General features: G+C 46.6%; 1 protein-coding gene across 1 annotated transcript in view; it reads right to left on the bottom strand.

The window, feature by feature from the left end:
* nav3 (neuron navigator 3) overlaps window positions 1-21,651 on the bottom strand; it is a 157,167-nt gene that overhangs the window by 28,180 nt on the left and 107,336 nt on the right. Inside the window, exons 11-16 of the mRNA XM_034526728.1 lie at window positions 20,212-20,619; window positions 18,058-18,192; window positions 4,210-4,333; window positions 2,787-3,096; window positions 1,706-2,435; window positions 95-520 (exon numbers count right to left, since the gene is read on the bottom strand). Coding sequence (XP_034382619.1) covers window positions 95-520; window positions 1,706-2,435; window positions 2,787-3,096; window positions 4,210-4,333; window positions 18,058-18,192; window positions 20,212-20,619 — 2,133 coding nt within the window. The remainder of the gene's footprint in view (window positions 1-94; window positions 521-1,705; window positions 2,436-2,786; window positions 3,097-4,209; window positions 4,334-18,057; window positions 18,193-20,211; window positions 20,620-21,651) is intronic.

Genomic DNA, 21,651 nt, shown 5'->3' with positions numbered 1-21,651 from the left:
TTTATATCTTAGGATAAAGAGATATACTTTCTGTCTCTGTTCTCAAATGAAACAATGAATACGATTCAGTCCAATCGTATTCCCTGTTACTCACCCCTCAGACAGGGTGGACTTGACACTGCCGGTTCGTGTAACCTTGGGCCCGTGGTGGCCCAGCGGGAGATCAATGGACTCAGAGCTGGTGTGCAGACTGGTCATGCTTTGGCAGCTCAGTGTGTCCTTGCTGCCAGCTGACGAGCTACAGGCCGGCCAGGGCCGAGCGTTGGAGGGCAGGGAGAGGCCAGAGGCCGGGCTGGAGGCCGGGGAGTCGGTGCACAGATCTGGGGTTTTACCGTACAGCGGGCTGCTGCCGCCGCTCTGGCCACCAGCGCTGCCCAGGCTCCCCGTGCCAGAGGAGGGCGAGTCCAGACTAGCCTGCCTCCCCAGCGTGCCGTGGGGGCTGCCCAGTATTGAGGGGCACTTGCCAGAGTCGGGAGTGCCCGGAGAGCTGGCCTTGCTGCTGGCTTTGGTGCCAAACAATCTGGGGGTAGAGAGGTGGGTGCAGTCATTCAGAAAAGCTCAAAGGACAAGTGTTGAGCCTCTGCAAGACCCATACTGGAAAATGTAATTCATTTTGGTACTTTGAGTTGATTATATTTAGGTTATCTAATGTATATTACGTTTGAAATTGTATTACTGCATTGGTCACAGGCATCAAGGAACTACAGCGACTCAAACATCCCCACATCTCTATTGTAACACCAACGTCAAACTACGGATAAAATAGCGAGCACACTTCTCAACATATTTTTCCTTCCACCTCATTTCAGTAGCCGACCCTCAGTAACTTACATTGACACGTCTGCTTTCACAGCTCCGCCCGCTTCAACCCTGTGACTTTTAAGAACCTAATCTGTTAGGCCACTCCACTCCGTTCGCCTCAGACAGCCTACTACTCATTTGCGCCTGTCCCACTCTGTCATCGCAATCACATGAAATATAAAGGTAAAAATAATTGCAAGCTCGAAGGCATGCGGATGAAACGGGTTGGCTTGACAGATCGGATGGGGACGGATGTTTGGCCGTGCCTGCAGAACGCACGCTTCTAATGAGTCAGCGATCAGCGATCAGCGAGGCGAGAAACTCCTGTCTCCTGTCTGTTCTGATCAAGACTGCCGAGCTGGATTTGCCTAACCCGAATGAAAAGCCATCGCCCCATCATCTTCGGGGTAAAGATATGTTTCATCTGCAGTGGCTTATAACTGACACCAGGGGACAATCTATGTATTGGCACCATTGGGTGTGCAGCCAAGGGAACTCGCTGTATCAATCTTTATGCGGCAGCGCAGAAATATGATTTATTAAATGTCATCTATTCATCTTGCGCAAACATATCTAAATTTGCCAGAGTATGTTTTGCCGAGAATTTACCACTAGAGCCGAGGTTTTTAATGAATCTATTACAGGAGTCTGGGGAACAATCTGTATCAGGAAATAATAATGAATGAAAACAGTTAAAACTTAAATTCTGAAAAGGACAGAATCCCCTGAATTCAAAGTACAATCTAAGTACTGCAAGACCTAAACTTATATTGCAGCGAAAGGTGCGCTTGCTGCTAATAACCAAGTACAGCATGTGATGAAATGCTTGAGTCATGTAGAATTACACATGGTGAGCGACAATGACAGAACGGAAGCCACGGCGTGCACGATTTGTGTGTCTGACCTGCGGAACGTAGGGGAAGCGATATCGGGGTACTTGGAGCCGGGCTGTCTGAGGCCTGATTGGCCAGTTGAACTTGAGGTGGGGCTGGACTTGGGCGAGGTGGATAGTCCTGCTACGGCGTCCTGGTCTGACACCGCCACTTTCTCCTTGTCCGTCTGGTTGATGGTGATGGGACTGGAGCGGTCGGAGACCACTTTTCCGTCCTTGCGCTTGGCGCCCGCTTGTGTTGCCGCCGCACCTCCGGCCGACTTGCCGCTCACGTTCGAGTCGATGCTGCTGGAACTGGAGCGGTGCCCGCCGCGCCCTGCTGCACCTCCGCTGGAGGATTTGGCCGGTCTGGGTAGAGAGCGGTACTGCAGAGTCACTTTGGAGCCGCTGCAGCTGAGCAGGATGCCGTCATCCTGGGGCTGTGAGCCGTCCAAGCTGGTCTTGCGCACACCGCCGATGCCTGTGCCTTTGCCGAGGGCAGCTGAGGATTTGGGCGCCTTGCCCAGGGTGGCTGAGCCGCTGGCGAGCGTCGCCCCGCTGGAGGTGATTAGAGTACCGCTGGCACCTGGGATCTTCTTGTATCCAAAAGAGGCCGTGGTGGGTGGGCGTCCGATGCCGGAGGGAGGCTTCTTACCTTCATCTCCGCTACTCTTCCCGGCATCAGAGGGTGAGCGCTGGATGGCAGCTGAACTCTTGGAAGGTGCCTTGCCCTTTTCCGAGGCTTTAGCGTCATCAGTTTTGCCTGTCAATTTGCATAAAGATTTATTAGCACAAATACAAAAACATCACCCCCCAGCAGATTCTTGGCCCAGACAGGGAGAGCCAAACTAGTGTACATTTTGGCCAGCAGCCAGAAGCCTGTTTATCACAGCTCAGCTGCAGTGAAAAGCAATACTTATCTGCCACAAAGCTGGCATAGTTGCTGAATGGACTGTAAGAACAGCTGCACAGTCTCTAAGCACAGGTATCAGTGACTGTTTTTTTGGGGGGCAGCAAATATTCTGCAACTTGTGACTTTCCATCACAAAACATCTTCTCCCAAAATCAATATTAATTTCTACCTGTAGATTATAGATATTGAAACAACTCCCACCTGGTGTCTTATGGCCAGCGGAGGTACCCTTGGTCCTGGGTGGCGTGATGCCAACCTGGGCCGTCATGCCCCGCCTCCACGAGCCCGTCTGGGACATCTGGGCCAGTGCGGCGGCCTTCTGACCGGCCTCCTCGTACTGACTCTGGGCTTGAGCAGAAGAGGAGGACGAGGAGGCCTTCCAGCGGGAGGAGCCGCTGCCAGGGTCCATGCTCGTGTCCAGCTCCTCCTCCACCTTCTTCAGGTCCTCGGCTCCGGCCCAGCTGCTGCTCACCTGCTGCTCTGCATGTTTGGACCTGCTTCCTTTCTGGGACTGGAGGAGGGGGAGGAGGGGGAGGACGTGGGACTTAAAATCTCGATTGTTTCAAAGTACAGTACGACGTAATGAAAGTGCAACTTAATGTCTTTAAGTTAAAGAAAATACTGAGCAATGATGTGAAGTAATAGCTATTTGTAGTTAATAGTCTAAATCTGTTAAGATCATATTTAAAGACATACAGCCACCACAGCGAGATATAAGTCCCTGCACCAATGGAGCTGTGGGGTGTGTGCGAAGTCGGAGATATCTCTTGAATCATCATGTCAAAATCTACGCTTTTTGGGACCTGTGCAAACACACACGCCCACAGAGCCCCCCCAGCAGCGATAACTAGCCTACCTTGACAGATGGCCTGTCTCCATAGCAACACCAGAGTGTCTTAAGAGCCCAGTCTGTTGAGTACTTCATGAGGGGCCAAAGATACTTGGCAGGATGCAGCAAACGCCTGTGAGGAGAGCTGAGCGGTGGCCTTCGGTACACAGTTTATTCCCTCAGCTGTGATTTCAGAGCTCACACACAGCCTGGCTTCAGGTTTCAATGCTAAACCAATGCTTACAGCTCCGCATTTGATGAGGATATATAGTCAGATTAAATCTTTTTATAGCGCGGAAATTAGATTTAGTCTTTTACAGCTCATCTTGGATCAGTTTCTGTCACGGCTTTGTAAACTTTGCCCGTCATGTTTTGTGTTGAAGAGTTACTCCAAGTATTTAGTATCATAAGAATGGAATGGTCAGACCTGCCAAGTTATCCCTACTTTACTCAAGCTACAAACACACTACCTACGTTTCCCGTAATGCAAGGCCAAACTGTGATTAACCTAGTGGATTTTCAAACTTTGGAGAGCTCCCTCCTGGGTCTAAGAGGACACTATACAAGTGTTTTCACAGGCTGAGTCGAGCTCCTTGCAATCTCGGAACGCAGTGGTGCTTTGGGATCAATGCAAGCACGGCAACATGCATACCGTGTTCACCACGGCTGATGGGAATGGTGGTAGTTTTGCAGGTATTTTGGTAAAGAACCAAAAGTATTAGGATAAAAATAAATGTTTGACCCAATGGTGGCGCTAGAGAACGGTCACTGGGCGGTTAGTGCACGTGTCCTTACCTGCGCGTCCTTGCTTTTGCGCGATGAGCTGACAGCGGAGCAGGCGGGCGTGTTCAGATCATCGGTGCTGATGTTGTCCAGTGTGTCGCTCAGGCCGCTGCTCACCGAGCTGCTGTCGTCCCAACTGCAGGAGGAGGAGAGCAGTCGGTGAGTTCATTGGTTCTACTTCTATTCCAGCATGTGCAGGGGCAGCCATTCTCACAGCTGGATCGACAAGGCGCGTGGCACGACAACTTCTCACTCTGATGAAACTTCTAAATGTCGTTTTTTGCAGAATAAAAGAGCCGTAATGAAGTGCACTCATAGTTTTTCTCACCAGTTAGGCCAGCGGACTTGGAGATCTATCGTAATTGCCCAATTTGTCGCTTCAAACAGCTGTGCCTCTTTTTTAGGACTCCATTGAATTGTGGGGGGAGGGGAATCAAAAAATGTTTCTTTTTTTTGCCCCCCCCAAAAAAATAAAGGCTGTTGTTGATGGCTGACAAGAGCCCCTTAGATGTGGAGCTTATGAATGCAACAACGATCACTTCCACACACACACACACACACACACACACACACACACACAGAGAGAAAGGGAGAGAGAGAGAGAGAGAGAGAGAGATGACAATCAATACTAACAAAATGACAGCATAACAGACAAAACCATTTTTCTTTCACGAGCAGATCCTTTCATGTGAATTTCCAGTCTGACGGATCGCAAACCAACCCCCGACTTTGAAACTGACTTTTGAAACAAAAAGCACCCAACACTACTTCCAGAAGCTAATCACACTTTTATCAACCAGTCAATTCAGGCTTGCCATCTATAATTCATCGCAGGCAAGGATGGGACCCGAAGGCAGGCGCAAAAATTAGAGAATAATGACTCATTCTTTACAAAAGGCTCACAAAGCAGGAGGGAGGGGGCGATTTGGGGGAGATGGAGACGTGCGGACGTGTTCAGTAACTCTCTGGTGGAAGGTAATGGCAATATGGATTTTCAGATTTTTTCTTTCCCGAAAATCAATAACCATAAGAGTTGTTAAGCTCAAAACATATATACCAACCATGAGCTATAGTGCATCCTTTTATTACATTAGAGTGAAATAACAAAGATAAAATACTCTGCTTGAGTCTACATGCAACAATGAATAGATGTAAAAACGTCTCTAATGAATGAAGGGCCGAGCAGACACCTAGCAACCACTGGGGCAGTGTGAAATTGATTTGCTCTCATGACGGTAAACATCTGGCCCAGTCATAAGTGCATAAAACTACAAACTGCAGTTATAGCTCTATACAATGTGTCCTTAGGCAAACAAATAAATGTTTGGTTTCGAAAACTAAAAACCTTGAAAGAGACAACAGGCAATGTGCCTTTTGGTTGTTGAGCATCATAACCAATTTGTTATTTTACCATCCTTGATCTCTCATCTTGAGATTTCCTCTTCCTTCAATTTTAAGCCGTTATCGGAAAGATACAACGCCTCAGAGCCATGAGTTTGAAGCGCAGAGCAGCAAGAAATGAGGATGCAAGAAATGGCATCCTCGCTGTGAATCAGAGCTTTAGAATTGTGTGTGTGTGTGTGTGTGTGTGTGCCCACAGCTTTCATGTAGTTCTTTAGTAAAAAAGAAAAAGAAAAAAAGGCCTCTCGCTCCACTCTGATATCAGAGACGAGTGTGTTTGAGTAAGTGTCTCCACACACGCCGGGCTTCTGCAAAAAAAGCCAGTGGATATCGATGGCTTTGAAACATCCCTTTAATCGTTTCTCTCATCTGTACTTAAGCCTGTCTTTGCCGATACCAGGCGGCTGTGTTTGGAGCTGAGGGCAGCGTCGTCCGACCGAAGCCGACTGATTGTGACTTTTAATTGTGTACTCTTTAAGCTTTGGCGGCTGCCGGGTCACCTTGACGATCTGATTCAGAGCTTCACAGTGACGGGGGAGTTGCAGTGCACTCTGCAGAATCCTCTGAGACCAGCCTTCGGCACGTGACAAGACAGCAAGAGGGGGACAAAGATGAATTTAAAGCACCCAACAAAATGAAAAGTCCAAAGTGACTTGGCTGCACTCCAAAGACAGACACACAGAACGCCCTGTCTCTATAAACTATTAAAGAAAGAAGTGTACACTTTTATTGATCCCCGTGGGTAAATTCTTCTCTGCATTGTACCCCTCCTTAGTTATTAAGGAGCAGTGGGCTGCAGTGAAGCGCCCGGGGAGCACCTGGGGGTTCAGTGTCTTGCTCAAGGGCACTTCAACATGAACTATGGTGAGAGCGGGGATCGAACCGGCTACCTTGTGGTTACAGGACGACCACTCATCCCCATGAGCTACAACCAACTTCATTATGTTCACTATTGTTATTATTAACAATATTATTATTATGTGAAATAAACCAAAAATGTCTCAGAGCTCATAAGCATCACATTCCCAGAGAGAAACGTGCTTTTAAGAGGGAACTTAGGAGAAATCAAAGACACAGATGGGCTTTTTACAAGTGCTGATTGCTCCTTGTGCCTACTTGCACATCTCAAACATTATCCGGACATCGCCATTAATTTCCCCCAAACCGTCTCGAATTGGACTTGATAACAAGACGTTATCGAGCACATTTGCTTGTGTGGTACAGAGAGGGGAGCGGTGAAACAGCGGTCAAAGGATGGTTCGCCGAGCATCGGCAGAGGCTGCCGGCTGCAAAGGAGCGCATTGACTTCCAGTTCTTATCTCAACAAGGAGCGTCGTCCCCCCATGGCTCCTTCCTCCGAGGGTGGTCTCTCTCAAACAACATTGAAAATCTGAGAACTGTGGGTAACACGATTGGAACTGCGTGGTGGGTAATTCTCCATTAATTAACACGAGTCACAGCGCAGAGCTCCCGGAGTCATCGTCACAGAGTAAAGATGCCCCTTAGCTGTTGCGTTCACTTCTGTAAATGGCACGTTTCTGTTAGGTAACAGACTCGCTCTGCTCGCATAATGGAGCACGATGAAAAGGAGAACATGCTGAATGGAAATTGCAAACAATAAACGTGTCACAGGTGAAGTTGTGGACACTTTGGCCTCAAAGCTCGAGGTGAACATACAAGGACATGACTGGCTTCCCACAGCAACCGCCGAGCTGCTATGGAGGAAGGCAAATGAGAGGAGCTTCAGGTGCTCCATCTTTGGGTCTGTGTAATAATGATTATCAACTACTTCAAATATATCGGACTCCAGGAGGCCGGAGAATACGACACTTCACAAACCGGAGAAATGGGTTTCTGAAAGTCATCGATATTGATCATTCACCCTGCTGATAGGGTGGGGGGAAAGCTTCACTATTGCACCCCTCAGCTCCCCAGCCGCTCCAGCCGAGCTTCTACGTTAACAGTAATGGATGACTGTGTTGTCTTTGTCGATGGGAAGCTGGGGGACCGCCGAGGAGGAGGAGCATCTGTGCGCTGTGGATTTGTCCTGATATCCAAAAGGGGTTTATATAAAATCAAGAGCAGCAAAAAAAAAGAAAAACAAATGTCTCTTCCTCCTCCCGATAAAGCCACCTGACTGTAACAGGCTGAATATTTCATTGGGCTGACTCCCCGGATCAGCATCCGACTGCTGTGACGGAGCGGGACCGTGGCTAAGCAAGCTCCTCCCCTCAGAGCCGCACACGTGTCACAACATCTCCTTCAGGGGAGGAGGGGGGGCACTGCCAAACTCGATAACCCTACAGCATGGGCGGGACGAGCCAGACTTCTGTGTCATAACTTTTTTAATTATCAATGAGCGACAATGTACAGAGCAGAATGCTTGAGAGTAGGCCGGTGGAGCAGAATGTCGCCTTCTCTCCCATCTTTGTAAACTGCACAGATGGCACCAAACAAGGCACAGGATCCAAACATTTCCATCCTGATAGTTTCTGTTCATTAGCAGAACACGACTGCGATGGCTGAGATCGTAACGCCCTGAACAGCGCCACCTTTTGTCGGCCGGTGTAAAGCAGGGTTGGTATGGACTCCTATGATAACTACAGCTGTGGCCTGACTTGCAGACACCCGGACCCGTTGTGGCAATCTGAAACCGAACACCGAAAAACTGGAGCAAAACTTCTCCCCAGCCAGGCAGTTAGATACCTAGTAGGTCGGAATTAAACGAGGATGGTAAACAGATGTCTCCACTTCCAAATGTTTGCATTTCTTTGCCGAGTGCATTTGCTATGAACACACTGCTGTGGCTCCACGCAACCGCGCACACACCACCTCCTGCAATATTCAGCAGACTTTTGGTCTCGTTCCTTTTCAAAGACCCAGAGGACGAAGTGCTGTTAGCAGCACGAAACAAAAGGAATGATATCGGTGATTATTCTGTTTCATGGAGGTTAACGAGACCATGATGAGGGGCCTGGTAAATATTTGGGAGGAATAGTGTGGAAGTGAGTGGAGATGTCCACGGATCGGGCACTCAAGAGGACTTACGTAACAAACCGTAGGAGAAAGAACAGCTCATATGTAATGGTATTTGATGACACCGGGACCCGTATGGATTCATGATGAGACTCAATTTAGAATATGTATCAATATTGTCAAAATCCTAACTCAAATTTGTGATATTAATGCTTTTGGCTGAAAAAACCAACATGTGGATAAATTGTCAGATATATTGGCAACAACATCAACGTTTAGGAAAGACAGTTCTCACCTAGCAGCAATTAAAAGTAAAAAAAACATGAATTCCTATTTCCTCCATCCTTTGATCATTTGTGTAGAAACAAACAGATGTTTCTCAAAGCTGGAACGAAGAGAGAGGCTTTCTGCTGCTGCTTGGCTGACAGTAAATGGGAGGCTGAATGAGTGGGCTGAGGATTTTTAAACGAACAAATCCATTTTATCTACAAAAGAAATGTTAACTCTGAACTAAACACAGTATATCGTGGTACCGCTGTCCTTTTCTTCAAAAAACTTCTCATTAGCGATTTAGACTTTCTCCAACCACCATGACAACTATCTGTGGCACGCATACCACTTTGAAACGCACGGTTCCTGTTCCTCTCTCACACGCGCGGGCGCACACGCACACACACACACACACACACACACGCACACACACACACACACACACACACACACACACACACACACACAAACACACAAACACACAAACACACAAACACACACACCCTTCGAGGGTCTCACGGACTCTGATGGAGAGCACAAAGAGCCGGCCAATCAGAGCACATTAGGCAGTCTGACTCAACTCAAACAGAAGCTCAAAGAAGCACCAGCTACAAACAGCTGTTTCACAGGTCGTGCATGTGGTAGAGGTTCTAGCTGTGCCATCTCAACTCACCTCTCGTGGGATGGACGCCGCCCGTCCCCTTGCCACAGAACTCTCACCCGCTACCACGGGAGGTAAACCACACCCAGACGGAGAGGCTGGAAGCTGTGAGACGACTGGGACTCCGGAGAGGAAATGGGAAGGAGAGACAAAGGAACGAAAGGACTACCTCACTCTTCCACTTTCACCCCGGTGCTTTCTGCTGCTGTGGCTGCTGGCTCCCTCTCCTCTCTATCTCTCTCTCTCTTTCTCGTCTTCCCTTCCTTCCTCTACCCTCCCCACCAGGATGGGCCTGTCAGCCCTTGGAGAGGCAATCAGACATGTCGTCAGCAGCGAGGCTACCGAGGGTTAATCAGAGCGGGATGACAGTGTAGAATCTGGCCAAATCCAGAAAGGAAGGAGCTTTGTGCCGAGCCGATGGACCCCTCTGACTGGAAGTGATCTCATGCATAATACGCGAGATGCTCAGAAAAGTCCGCCCGGTGATGACATTATTCATGATCCGCAAGCAGCGTAATGGCGGGCAGCACAGCAGGAGAAAATGTAGATAGTTGCTCCGTCTTCATTTACACAAGAAGACTGACATCAGTGCAGCAAAGTCTTTTTTTGCTGAAGTCTGCCAGAAATATTTCAAGAGATTGCCGTATGAGCCACCCTGCTTCTTCCTGCCTTTTGGGGTTTCGGGTCACTGCTCATGCTAACCACCCAATTATTATTACAACAGGATTGTTTTGTCTGTGATGCTGGAAGCGTCTTTTTACTGAGGACGGAGCTGAAATGACACAAGTTGAGTCACCACTGTGAAATGAGACCGGGACACAGAACTAAGCAAAGCAGGATTATTAAGGTTTTGTCACAGGAGGAGAACAAATATGTGACAAGACTTGATCGACTGTGGGATCCAATTCAGCTCGGCGCAACTCAATTAAACAAAAGGAACAGAGCGACCTTGGAGGGACGGGATACAAGTGTGTCCGTTGCCAAGCAGTGATGGACAAGTGGGACGTCACAGCTGGCGGGCTGGGCTGGTGAACGGCGTCCAGGCTTACTACCGCAATGCAGTCAAAGAGGAGAGCTGATGTATCCACCAGGGGTTTGTTTGTTTGTGGCAAACTGCTGGCAAGTGTGCAAACAAATGCTCGCGAGTCACCTCCGGCTCAATCTTCGACCTCCTTCTCCTCCTCTGGCCAGAAAGGACAAGTTTTAAATACACTGTAACGTGCATTGTTTTTTCTAACGCGAGGAACAACCAACACGACTCCAACGAAGACTGAACTTTTACTTTAAACTATCAAAATGCATAGATGGAGATGGTTCCAGCTTTTTAAATGTCAATATTTACCTGTTCTCTGACTTTTCTATGATGGTAAAAATGAATATCTCTGGAGTTTGGAATGTCGGTCTGACAAAAACAAGCGATTTAAACATTTGTCATCGTGCAAACTGTTCCCCACCAAACCTGGCACCGCCTCCTGTCCTGGCGTAGAGAATCCCTTCATCCTCCCGAGATCATGGCATTACAACTTGATGTGTAGCGGCAGGTCTCCCAAGCCCCTCAGCCGAGGTTTGAATCCCACCACCGGTGATCTCGGAGGGTGTCTGGAATCCACGATGAGCAACCGACATCGGACTGCGTCTCTCTCTGGGAAACACTTGGGATATGGATGCGATTGATATTTTGTTTGGGTCATTACAGGTCTTCTTCACAGGTCCAGTGATCAAAAAAAAGACAACAATCGGTCGCGGTGCAGCTTCGGAAATGTTTGACTGCCTTAATTACACCATAAGGCCCGTCATCTAACACGATTACATTTTCATAATCCACAACACAGGGCTCCATGGCACTGAAGTGAATTAGCAGCGATGGGAGCTTTGTCGATTCTTATCATCGCAAACTCATTAGGCCTGTCAGATGACGAATGGAGTCATATCCTCTGAAAACCTTTCGACCACATGAAGTGCCACGCAGTCTATTTATCTTAAAATCTATCTTGCATTAGCACTATATGAAGACAGATATGTCATGTACCCCATTATCTACAGCCACTAAAGACCATCCCAAGTTCCTCCTGCTGGCTGGATGGATTCAGAAAATATGGCGAGAGTGAATTCAAATGCTCCGTTATGCGAGTTATGAATAGAAAGAGAGAAAGCTGCTAAAATCAACGACACACGACACCCCGAAAGTGATAACAAGACGCTGTAATTTCAATGCTTGTTTTTTCTTTTTCATTTGATCACAACTTGTCTCCCAAATGCGTCACAGAGAACGCACACTTTGAATCGTAAAGCGTGCAGACAATTCAATCCTGCGAAGGAGTTCCCAAGCCGAGCAAACTCTCCGCACCAACAGCCAAACAAGCTCCCGCTCTCTCCCCTGTAAACACTCTGCACTTTTAACTGAAACTTTATTCGATTAAAGTTTGAAAGTCATCAGAGCGACGAGGCTCTGATGAATGCTATTTGAAGCATTGCGGGTAATGGAGGGAGTCACTGTCTTTCTAATGCTGCACTACATCACTGCAGATCCACGGGGTCACCTTCTTCTCCTTCTACACACACACACACACACGTGCATTTACATCTGGGATTTGAAGACACACGATTACAGGTAGAAATGCCTTCAATCTAAAGTCTGTCAGTCCTCAGCATGCAATCTCGGTTTCCCTTAAATCTTAAGAGATGAGAATACATATGACTGCATGGCGTGGACATTATGTGGCCTCTTCAGCACATGCATTATGCACTAGGGAGGCATATATTATTACTCTCTTATGTCATCTCTGTGTGTAGCTCGAGAAGGAAACAGCATACTGTAAAGGTTCCTGATTGGTCTAACAGTAGCAGGTCACAGCATCTGAGAGCTTTCTTAATAATTAAATTGTCCTTCTATTTTGTTAGAAAGAAACAGTGGAACAGCTGAGGAAATGGAGGAAAGTTAGGGGTCGTAAGAAAATGATTGGTGGGGGAGGGTCATGTGTGAGTGCATTCATTTCTTCTCGTTATGTTTTATGTTAACCTTCCCTACAAATCACGCATCAGCATTATCTCGTTTTCTTTTTCTTCCTTCTTTATTGGTATGAGAATGTTAACGTTTAAGCTAATATATCGTACCTTTATGCTTTGCATCTCTTCGTTAATAATGGTCAAACGAAATGGAGGCTTCGAAGAAATATTTATACCACTCGGGTGTGTTTTGCTTTTGAAAAGAGAACTAAACATAAGGTTCGGCCCTCCAGTCCCTTAAATCGCAGAGAAAATAGATATATTGCAGGCATTGAGGCTGAAATGACCCGTCTAGAACGTGACCATAAGGGACATGTCCTGGACCAGAGGGAGAGGAAGACCTGCCCTTACCCTTCGGCCCCGTCACCCCCTAGGTCCGACCCGAGTCCAGGTGGATTGACCACCTATGGGTGACATCTCATGTGTGTCTGCTGTTCTCATAAAGACCCTCTGAAACTCACCAATTAACAAATAATATTGTATAGGTTTATTAAGAAGCTTGGAGTTGGTGGGCTAATTTACATTACATTTGTGTATTTCCCAAGATGTCAAACTCGAGTTTTAACCAATGTGCTAAATTGTGTCTAAAATGTAGAATGTCAAATCCAGAAGCTTTTTATGACTGGCAGCAGTTCATTTCTGGTGGCTTACACTGTCAAATATAATGGAGAGGTCGCTAGAAGCTACATATTTCTAAAATAGGGTGTCATTAATCTGCAGTTTTTGTGACAATATCTCAAAATGAATGATCTTCTGCGAAGCCACTGAGGGCCATGCTGACTTTCACCTCCCAGCAGATGAATAAACCGCCCCTGACAGACAGAACTCAGAGGGGCATATGGCCCTAAAGATCATCCTGCTGAGAGTCATGCTCAGAGAAGCTGTCAAACATTTTATATCTAGGATACAGTATGTACATTTTTGTAAAAAAAAACAAACAGGCAATTTAGGGGAATCATTTGGGAGATATTTCACAAAGTAAAACTGAGGTTGTGTAAAAATACTGACTAAATTGGGCACTTATCTAAGGCTGAATTCAGGCAAAGATGGATGGGTGATTGCTCAACTGTAAGTTTAGTAATTAGCCAGCGAAATGTGGGGCTTGGAAGGAGAAAATAGAACTACATTCATCCGCGTGTCGAAACTACAAAACTCACATTCAGAAAAATGAAGCGGGGCGCTGTGTCTTTCGGTTTCATCACTGCCCGTTCTGCAACTACTTGACTTCACTTATTCATTCAGTGAGTAATTCATGAGGATATCCAGCTTCCCCTGGAGGAAATTAAGAGAAATATTCAGATGATGAATAGAAGGAGAAGCATCCAGAACGAATCAACACCAGGGAACAAGACCCCCCAAATGGAAACTTTCCCTTGAGCTACTCTGAATGAATCGATGTTAATTAGTGTGGGCCGCAATTTGCCTGTTTTTTAGAAGAAAACAAAATATCTGTAAGCAAGCACCTGCATAAGGGAGGACACACATTACTCAATTACCATCACAGTTTGCTAAGTTTAGTCTGTGCTCGTCATTAAGGGGGAAGACTGAAAAAAGACAAGCGTCTGATAGACCGACGAGTGCCAGAAAAAGCTAGAAAGCCGAGACGTTGAGGCGATGCACCTTCAGGTGCGACGAGAGGGGATATTTTCCTCCTAAGCGGAGGCGAACTACACAGGAACTTACATAACGACTGGCTTTGTCATTGATGGCAACAAAAAAGAATCTCCTTGCAGCATCGAGTCACTCCTGTGACAGCCGTGATCCACACACACACACACACACACACACACACAGGTCCCCAATCCCCAAAAGCTTAATAACACACAAAAAACCCACTGCGCATGACTCAAACTAGAGGGTGAGAGAGGAAGAGAGCGACAGTGCAACACACACACACACACAAACACACACACACACACACACACACACACACACACGGATGCTAAAAGCGTGGCCCCGGTTACTTATTCATGTCTCTGCTGAGGACGGGAAGCCTGTCGGTGTCAAAACACTCTGCTTGGGCGTCAGTAAAGCCACGAGCTCACGCTCATCTATGTTGCATGGCAGCAGGGTATTTTTAGAGAGGAGCTTTCGGCCGAGGCGCCGAATTCAACATTGTTGTTTTCAAGTGGACCGATTGGAAGAGAGATCTGAGCTTTTGCTGTTCGGTTGCTTTGGGGCAGATGGACAGTTTCATGAATTTCTACTGGATTCTTAGCACGGACGAAAAAAAACCTGCCGAAGCAGCGGTGTCTTTGACATTCTTTGTCACACTAATTAGGCACCTTCTGCACGTATACACATACAAATATACTAAAAAATATATATTTTAAAATACAGCACCATCTCCGTTGACACTAGAATGCAAAAAAAACACTCCAAACGCTCGCTGGGCTTTTAGGCGATACTTCAAATACCAGAGAAGAAGAAGTTGAGCATGCTCATTGAGCTTATTTGTCTATGGTGGTGTTAGCAAATAGTAAGTAATAGAAAATCAATAGCTAATTATTTCTTCATACATACTTTGGACTCATATGTGGACGGACGACGAGGTGGAGTTGCTGCGTAGCATCCATTAACTATATCAGGCGACATCTCAGTGGCCTTTCAGGCAACATGGACACCCACACAGCTGATCTGACCAGGAAAGAGAGCTACAGTCCCATCAAGCACATGTCTCACACTGTTCCAGCCCCAGCTGGTCTCTGTCCTCCGGGGCTCTGTTGGTTTGGGAGGAAGCTGCCACGGGGGTTGTTATGGACGGAGAAAAGCATAATGAGCCTCGTGGGAGATCAGTTTGTGTACACAGACCCCAAGTCTCTCTACTCCTGCCAGTGTGCTCCCAGTTTCGGCTTATTCCAAGAGGTGGAACAAAAATGCTGAGTAGATTTACTTTGCAGATAAAAAACGTTTTACATTTCTCTATAATAAAAATAGCAAATAATTTGTCCAGAACTATACTTCATATCCAGCCAACTGGAGCTAAAGTTCATCTTCTAACTCGATATAGAGTCACTAGACTTTCTGAAAGTTTGGTGCCCACAAACTTTCTGAAGAAGCTGTTATTGAGGCGTAACACTGACAATTACAACACTCACAATTCAAGACGTTGTTGTTTATTCACAGTTTCTGCAGGCAAATATATTTCCGCTATACATGAATGGCCAGGCGGCAACCATAGTGAAGCCAGTGCAGAAGCCCTGCATTCTCTCTACTGACCAGCAGGGGGCGACTCCTCTGGTTGCAAAAAGAAGTCAGATTGTATAGAAGTCTATATAAAATGACTCTACTTCTCTCTTGATTTATTCCCTCAGTTAACATGAGTTTATGGTCTCAATTTATTCTTCAATACATCATGATGTTCAGTTAATTATGTTCCATTTAGAGTAAAATAGACCATAACGCAGTGTACGCTTTAGGGTGTGGGTACAAGGTGGCTAACACTACCAGATTTGTGTACGGAGTCCTTCACAGTGCAAATATTGTCACTGCCGTTCACTGATTGCAATAATCCAAGATGGCGACGGCAAAACGCAGAACTCAAAACTGTAGTCCACAAACCAACGGTGACTGTGTCCACTTCCTAATAATAATAATGTGTTTGATTTTATGCTACTGGAAGTTTTTTGGTATTGTTACTTTCTTTAATGGATTAATTTCATTGAAATGTCCTAGAGTGTCCTTGATATTTTATTATAGCACAGCAGGCCTGTAAATTGTGCTTTTAATAATTTGACTGCAACCAGATCATCTTCCTTCTCTGGGGATCCATTGGTTAAAAATATTCAAGGAAATTGAGCACAACAACAATATGAACTACTTTAATCAGAAATTCCCTACTGAATGTCACCAATTGAAGATCCACTATAGGCCTTTTCTCCTTTAGTCAACGACTTACTGCACACTAGTTTCTCTTGGGAAAGGGAGCCGGAAGAAAGCAGCACTGAAGCAGACATGCAAGAAGAAAGATGGCTACGAAGCTGCCTGCATTCTGGTTAGTTTACAGTGACCATAAAGAAAATAAATGTATATTCGACTCACTTACAATCTAAGAATACATGCTTTGCTGGTATCTGTCGTTCCTAGAGCATTTGAGGAGATGAAAAGTTCTTCAAAGTCAGCGAACAGATTGTTTGAACTTGGGCCTTATCCGGTACTCATCTCACCTAATGCTCTGGGATGAAGACGGGAAAGCAGATCCTGTCCTACGGAGGGAGCTAAAGCCGGGCTGAGGTGGGCAATCGCTTCGGAAATGAATTCCCCCACCTGAGGTTTGTTGTGTGTTAGTGGGAAGTGACAATCACACATGTCAGAGAGAGGCAGCCGGGAAGCATTAGAGCCATGTGTACTTGTGTGTGTTTGTACATTCTCATTGTTTTTGCTCCATCCTGGTTTCTGCTGCCTGCAGGCATCTTAAGGGGAAGCAGGCATCAATATTTCCTCATCGCCCCATGAGACCTAGAAGCGGTAACACTGATTTTAGCTGTGAAAAGCTGTGATTTTGTTCACGTCGAGGCAAGGTGAGGAACACTTTAGGCATAATATCCAAATACTGAGATAAAACGGAGGCTGGGTGAGGCTTGGCAAATGGAGGAGACAGTTCACGGGGTTCATACTTATTCTAATCCGATCCATCCCTTTTCCCCCTGAGTGTCAAAGTCTGACAGGCACACCAGCGTGAGACTGATCGTGGGGGGCAGATTAATCGCCTGCTCCGAGCCGCCGGGCAGGTCTGGCATCTTGGGACGCTCCGACGCTCCGACGCTCACAGATATGATCGGACACGCCCCTGGCTGACGGGCTCTTGTGTTGAACTGTGAGAGCGAGCGCGTGGACCAGAAACAAAGGGATCCAGGCAGTGACACAATGGGATTATTTAGACCGGTTGCACAAACTAATCCAGCCGTGACCACAACATCGAAAGCACGTTTGCAAGTCCTACCTGGTTAAATGTGCCTTATATAACTGTGCACAATTAGCACATTGGCACCTGGAATGGGATCCATAAAGTCTTTAACAGCCCTTTACTGATTAGCATTACAGCAAACGTGAGAGCTGTTTCTGATCGCTTTCCAGGCCTCCCACACCTCGAAAAACACTGCCACTCATTAAAATCTTGGCAGAAGTTGAGAGTTGCGAAGCTGGGAAATGTCACTGCGTCGGTCGATTCCCAGCAGCCTCTCTGACGGCCTGTCATCACAATCTTGGCTTGACAGCTTTACAAATCGATGGCACGTCTCTGCCTCTCACCTCACTTAGTCTTGGATGTCCTGCATTAGGGGCGTGGCCCTCTGAAGGACATGAACTTGACTGCTACTTTTTAAATTGTGTTTTTTTTACATTTTGGTAAACAAATCAAAACCCAAATCTGGACAATGTGTGCAGATTTGAGATATTTAACAATTTGCATTTGCGTATACCAGCTCGCCCGTGTGTGAATCGCAAGGAAAACGTGCAAGCTCAATCAGACGTGGGTGCAGCCCACGGCGATGTCAAAACGCACATCAGGTAAAGTGAGCAGTGTGATTGACGGACTCCATCCTTACCTGTCGATGTCGCCCTGCATCTCTTTGCTCCCTCTCTGGGATGCTTCTCGAGAAGAGGCGGCGGCGGTGGCGGCGGCGTCGGAGGCTCGGCCTGCGGTCCGCGCATACAGATGGAGGCCGCCGTCGGTGAGGTATCTGTGAGAGGCAAGTCACTTAGAGGAAGTAGATGTCGAAGAGGGCGTTGTATGCTGTGCAGGTTTGTAAAAGCATGATTTTGGGCTATGTAGATCAAACTGACCCGACTTCACATGTCCGGCCTCAGTTTGGCATAAAAAGTCTGAGTTATTCAGTATTTCTGTTTTCTTTTTTTTTCCTTTTTTTTTAATGAATAAAGAGCAACAGATTAATTAAACTAAACCAGTTGAGAAAATACAGCGACTTGATGGACACACTGATTAATGAGCAGTGTTTAGGCTCTGTGCACTTTTTTTGTGAACTCTCCGGAAAAAAAAAGAAAGAAAAAAGAATACATGTGTGTGCGTGTGTGGCTGCGAGTTGTAATATTTCGAGGCTACTGCCAGAGAGCTATCAGACACGCCTGATAAGACATGGGGATCATTAGTGTTGAGCTAATTAAGCTAATAATTCAGCTAATCACTTTCTCCTTCTGACGTGTTCTTACATTTTCTCTTCTGACACGTCTTTAATCCTGCGGATGCTTTACTCCATCGCTCCTCGCTTTACTCCCCACGGTGGTTTTGCCCCCCGCACAAAACTCTTTTTCGGGTACTCTAAGGGATGCCAAGTGGGAGCGTGTGTTCTTGTGTGGGCAATGGGAACTGCTTGTTTTTTTAAACAGAACTCTCCCTCGCTGAAGGCATTTATCGCTATTGAATGATTGAAGGTCAGAAGCCTTGTCGTGATGTTTTGTCGAAAACACAGACTCATCTTTTTTCATTCAGGTAGTCTGTCATGCCCTCGAGCTTCACGCTCCCCTTTCAACGCAAAGCGGACCTACGATGGCCTCGGTGCATGTCAGCCGGCTATCTGTATTCATATACAGAGAAAGATGGCCGAGGCCTTGGTGACTGTATGAATACACCGCCAGCCATAAACTTCGGATAACCCCAGCAGGCTCTGTGACATTGAATGGAACTGTTCACTTGTACGGATGATCCTAAAAAAAAGTATAATTTATGTTCAATGATGTGTATGGTCAACCCATATTCAAGCTTCTGGCAGTAAAGCGTACCAGTCTCTGGACATGTTATGAACACAGGCATGTTTTTAACATTTGTAAGTAATGTGTTCAATGTGTAAAAGAAGAAAAAAGACGACAAGTTACTGAGTTAAAACCTATTAGCTAAAGGGTCCTCATGACACCTGGAATTGGTTTGTCCATTTTGTCCGATGGTCTAAGTATTACAGTCCTTATGTTTTGCCTTTTAGAGTTCATGGCTACGGTGGCCCTGAAAGCTCGACACACTAAAACGACAAGCGTGGAGACAGTTTCTGTTGCATTGTGAGCTTCTTGCAGCATGTTTACTAAATACAACATTTTGTGTCGTCGCATCGAGATTTTATCTGCGTCAAGTTTAGTGAAAATGTTTCTTCATTTGCAGGTTTTTGTGTCCATTTGCATTTGTTTTCTTAGTTTGCAGTGCATTGAGCTCTTGGGGGCAACAACATAGCTGTCAAAAAATTTAAAAATACACATAATTATTCAGCCACTGATTCAAATAGAAAGGCCCCACCACCAACATTCAAAACAAAGGTTTGGTAGCTGCTACTGGTCTCAATGTTTGAACGGTACCTTGTGGAGCTTTTGGCCCCTTGCAAAGCTATAGAGTTTATTTTTATGGGTGGGTACCCGTTTTGTTTGTGCCATGCGCACAAATGCATAGATACGTGTCACAATTCACATCCTCCACTCAATTACATGCTGTTCCTTTCAGCAGCAGTTGGTGGCGGTAATATGCAAAGACACATCGCAATGCGCCGACTAAGAAGAACACTGCTAGCAAGCAAATATGCTGGTAAACAACGCACAAAAAGGAGACAATAAAGCGTCTTGGTGAGTAACATTGAGTGCAAACGGAACTTTTGTTCAGTGAATAAACTTGACATTCTCATGGTCATTGATGGGGCCTTTAAAGCAGGAACTTTGAATTAGTCAGAAGCTAACATGCTTAGCTATACCGGTAGTCATCCTACCCGCTGGTGATCTCATCCATCCGGCCGTTCCTCCCTAGGATGTCCGCATCACTCATGTACCCTGCCATCTCCATCTGCTTCCCTCCTTCCAGCCCTCCTCCTCCTGCCCTCTCCCCTTGCTCCGCCCCCCTCGCCCCTGCTGCCGGTCGCCTCAGGGGGGCGCTGTACACAAACCTGGAGGGGTCCGAGTGCCCGCTGTAGCGCCCGGTGGTGGTGCCGGCGCTCGTCGTGCTCGCCCTGGGCGCAGCATAGCTGCTGGGCATTGAGGGGGCGTCGCCTGCCTGGAGGCGCGGGGTTTGTGATTGGCCCAGGCGCCAGGCCATGGGGGAGGAGCGTGTGGTGAGGGCTGGTAGGCTCCGCCCATTGACCTCGGTGGTCACCGTGGTGTCGAAGGTCGTTTCTAGCGTGCTGTGGAGACAGAGGAGAGAAGGTGTAAATTCTGACGTTTCAGGGAAAGAGCCTCAAATTATCCCAAGTCATCATACCAAGTGCACTCCAGGGCAAAGGGCAAATCCTTCAGGTGAAAAGGTCACATTTTAAGCAGAGAGCTGTCTCCATCCGTTGAGTGCCACTCCCTTCGTGCTGTCATGCTGTTTCTTGGAACGTTGCTTTATGTGTGCGCGTGTATGGCTGTGTGACCTTCCCCAAAGTGCTGTTTCTTCCAGTGTGTTAACTTGAAGGGGGAGGAGAGGAGCGAGTGAAGGCTCCCACGAGGCCGCACGTCAGACCACCACGGTGCATTCCGTGGAGACGGGGAGAGAGAGACAGCTCTGTGTCCATCCAACCAAGCGTGTTTCATCAACACAATTTATTATTCAGGTTCATTTGTACCAACTGGGCTGTTAGCAAGTAAATAAACCTCCGAAATGACATGGCATTTCTAAATTGTTGTAAGCGCTGTCGAGGGTTTTCAACAACTGCACAACACTCGACTTCCAACTACCGAAGGATGCCTCAACCCTCACAGATTTTTCTAATTTGCAAACAGCGTGATAGAAGTGCAGCAAATAAATCAGCAGTAAAAGCAAAAAAATAACACACTCCCAGCCCCTCACACAGTGGCTTGATGTGTACGGACACGCACTTAGCTTGAGCTCCCTCTGCTGGGAAGAAGGGTGCACTCCAATCACAGGCCAACCACATCATATTTGAGTTACACAGCATGAGGATATGGTGTATTTATGTTAATATAATTAAGTATCTATATTAAATTTTTATGTAAATACCCATATTGTGTGCCAGTCCCCACTAATAAATGATGTAGACATAGTTCACATCATTCTGCTGCAATTTTGCTTTTAGAAATAATTATAAGGGCATAAACGTAGATCATAATGCAGATGTGGGATGAGACGGCGATTTGGACGCCCGCCGCTATCTGCCGGCCTTCTTTAGGTGACAACAAAAAAGCCATGACATCCTAAAGCAGCGTCTCACACA

Source organism: Cyclopterus lumpus, chromosome 23 (assembly GCF_009769545.1).
Source record: "Cyclopterus lumpus isolate fCycLum1 chromosome 23, fCycLum1.pri, whole genome shotgun sequence".
Classification (NCBI taxonomy): Eukaryota; Metazoa; Chordata; class Actinopteri; order Perciformes; family Cyclopteridae; genus Cyclopterus; species Cyclopterus lumpus.
The sequence above is the reverse complement of the archived record's forward strand: the minus strand, read 5'-3'. Positions and strand labels throughout refer to the sequence as shown.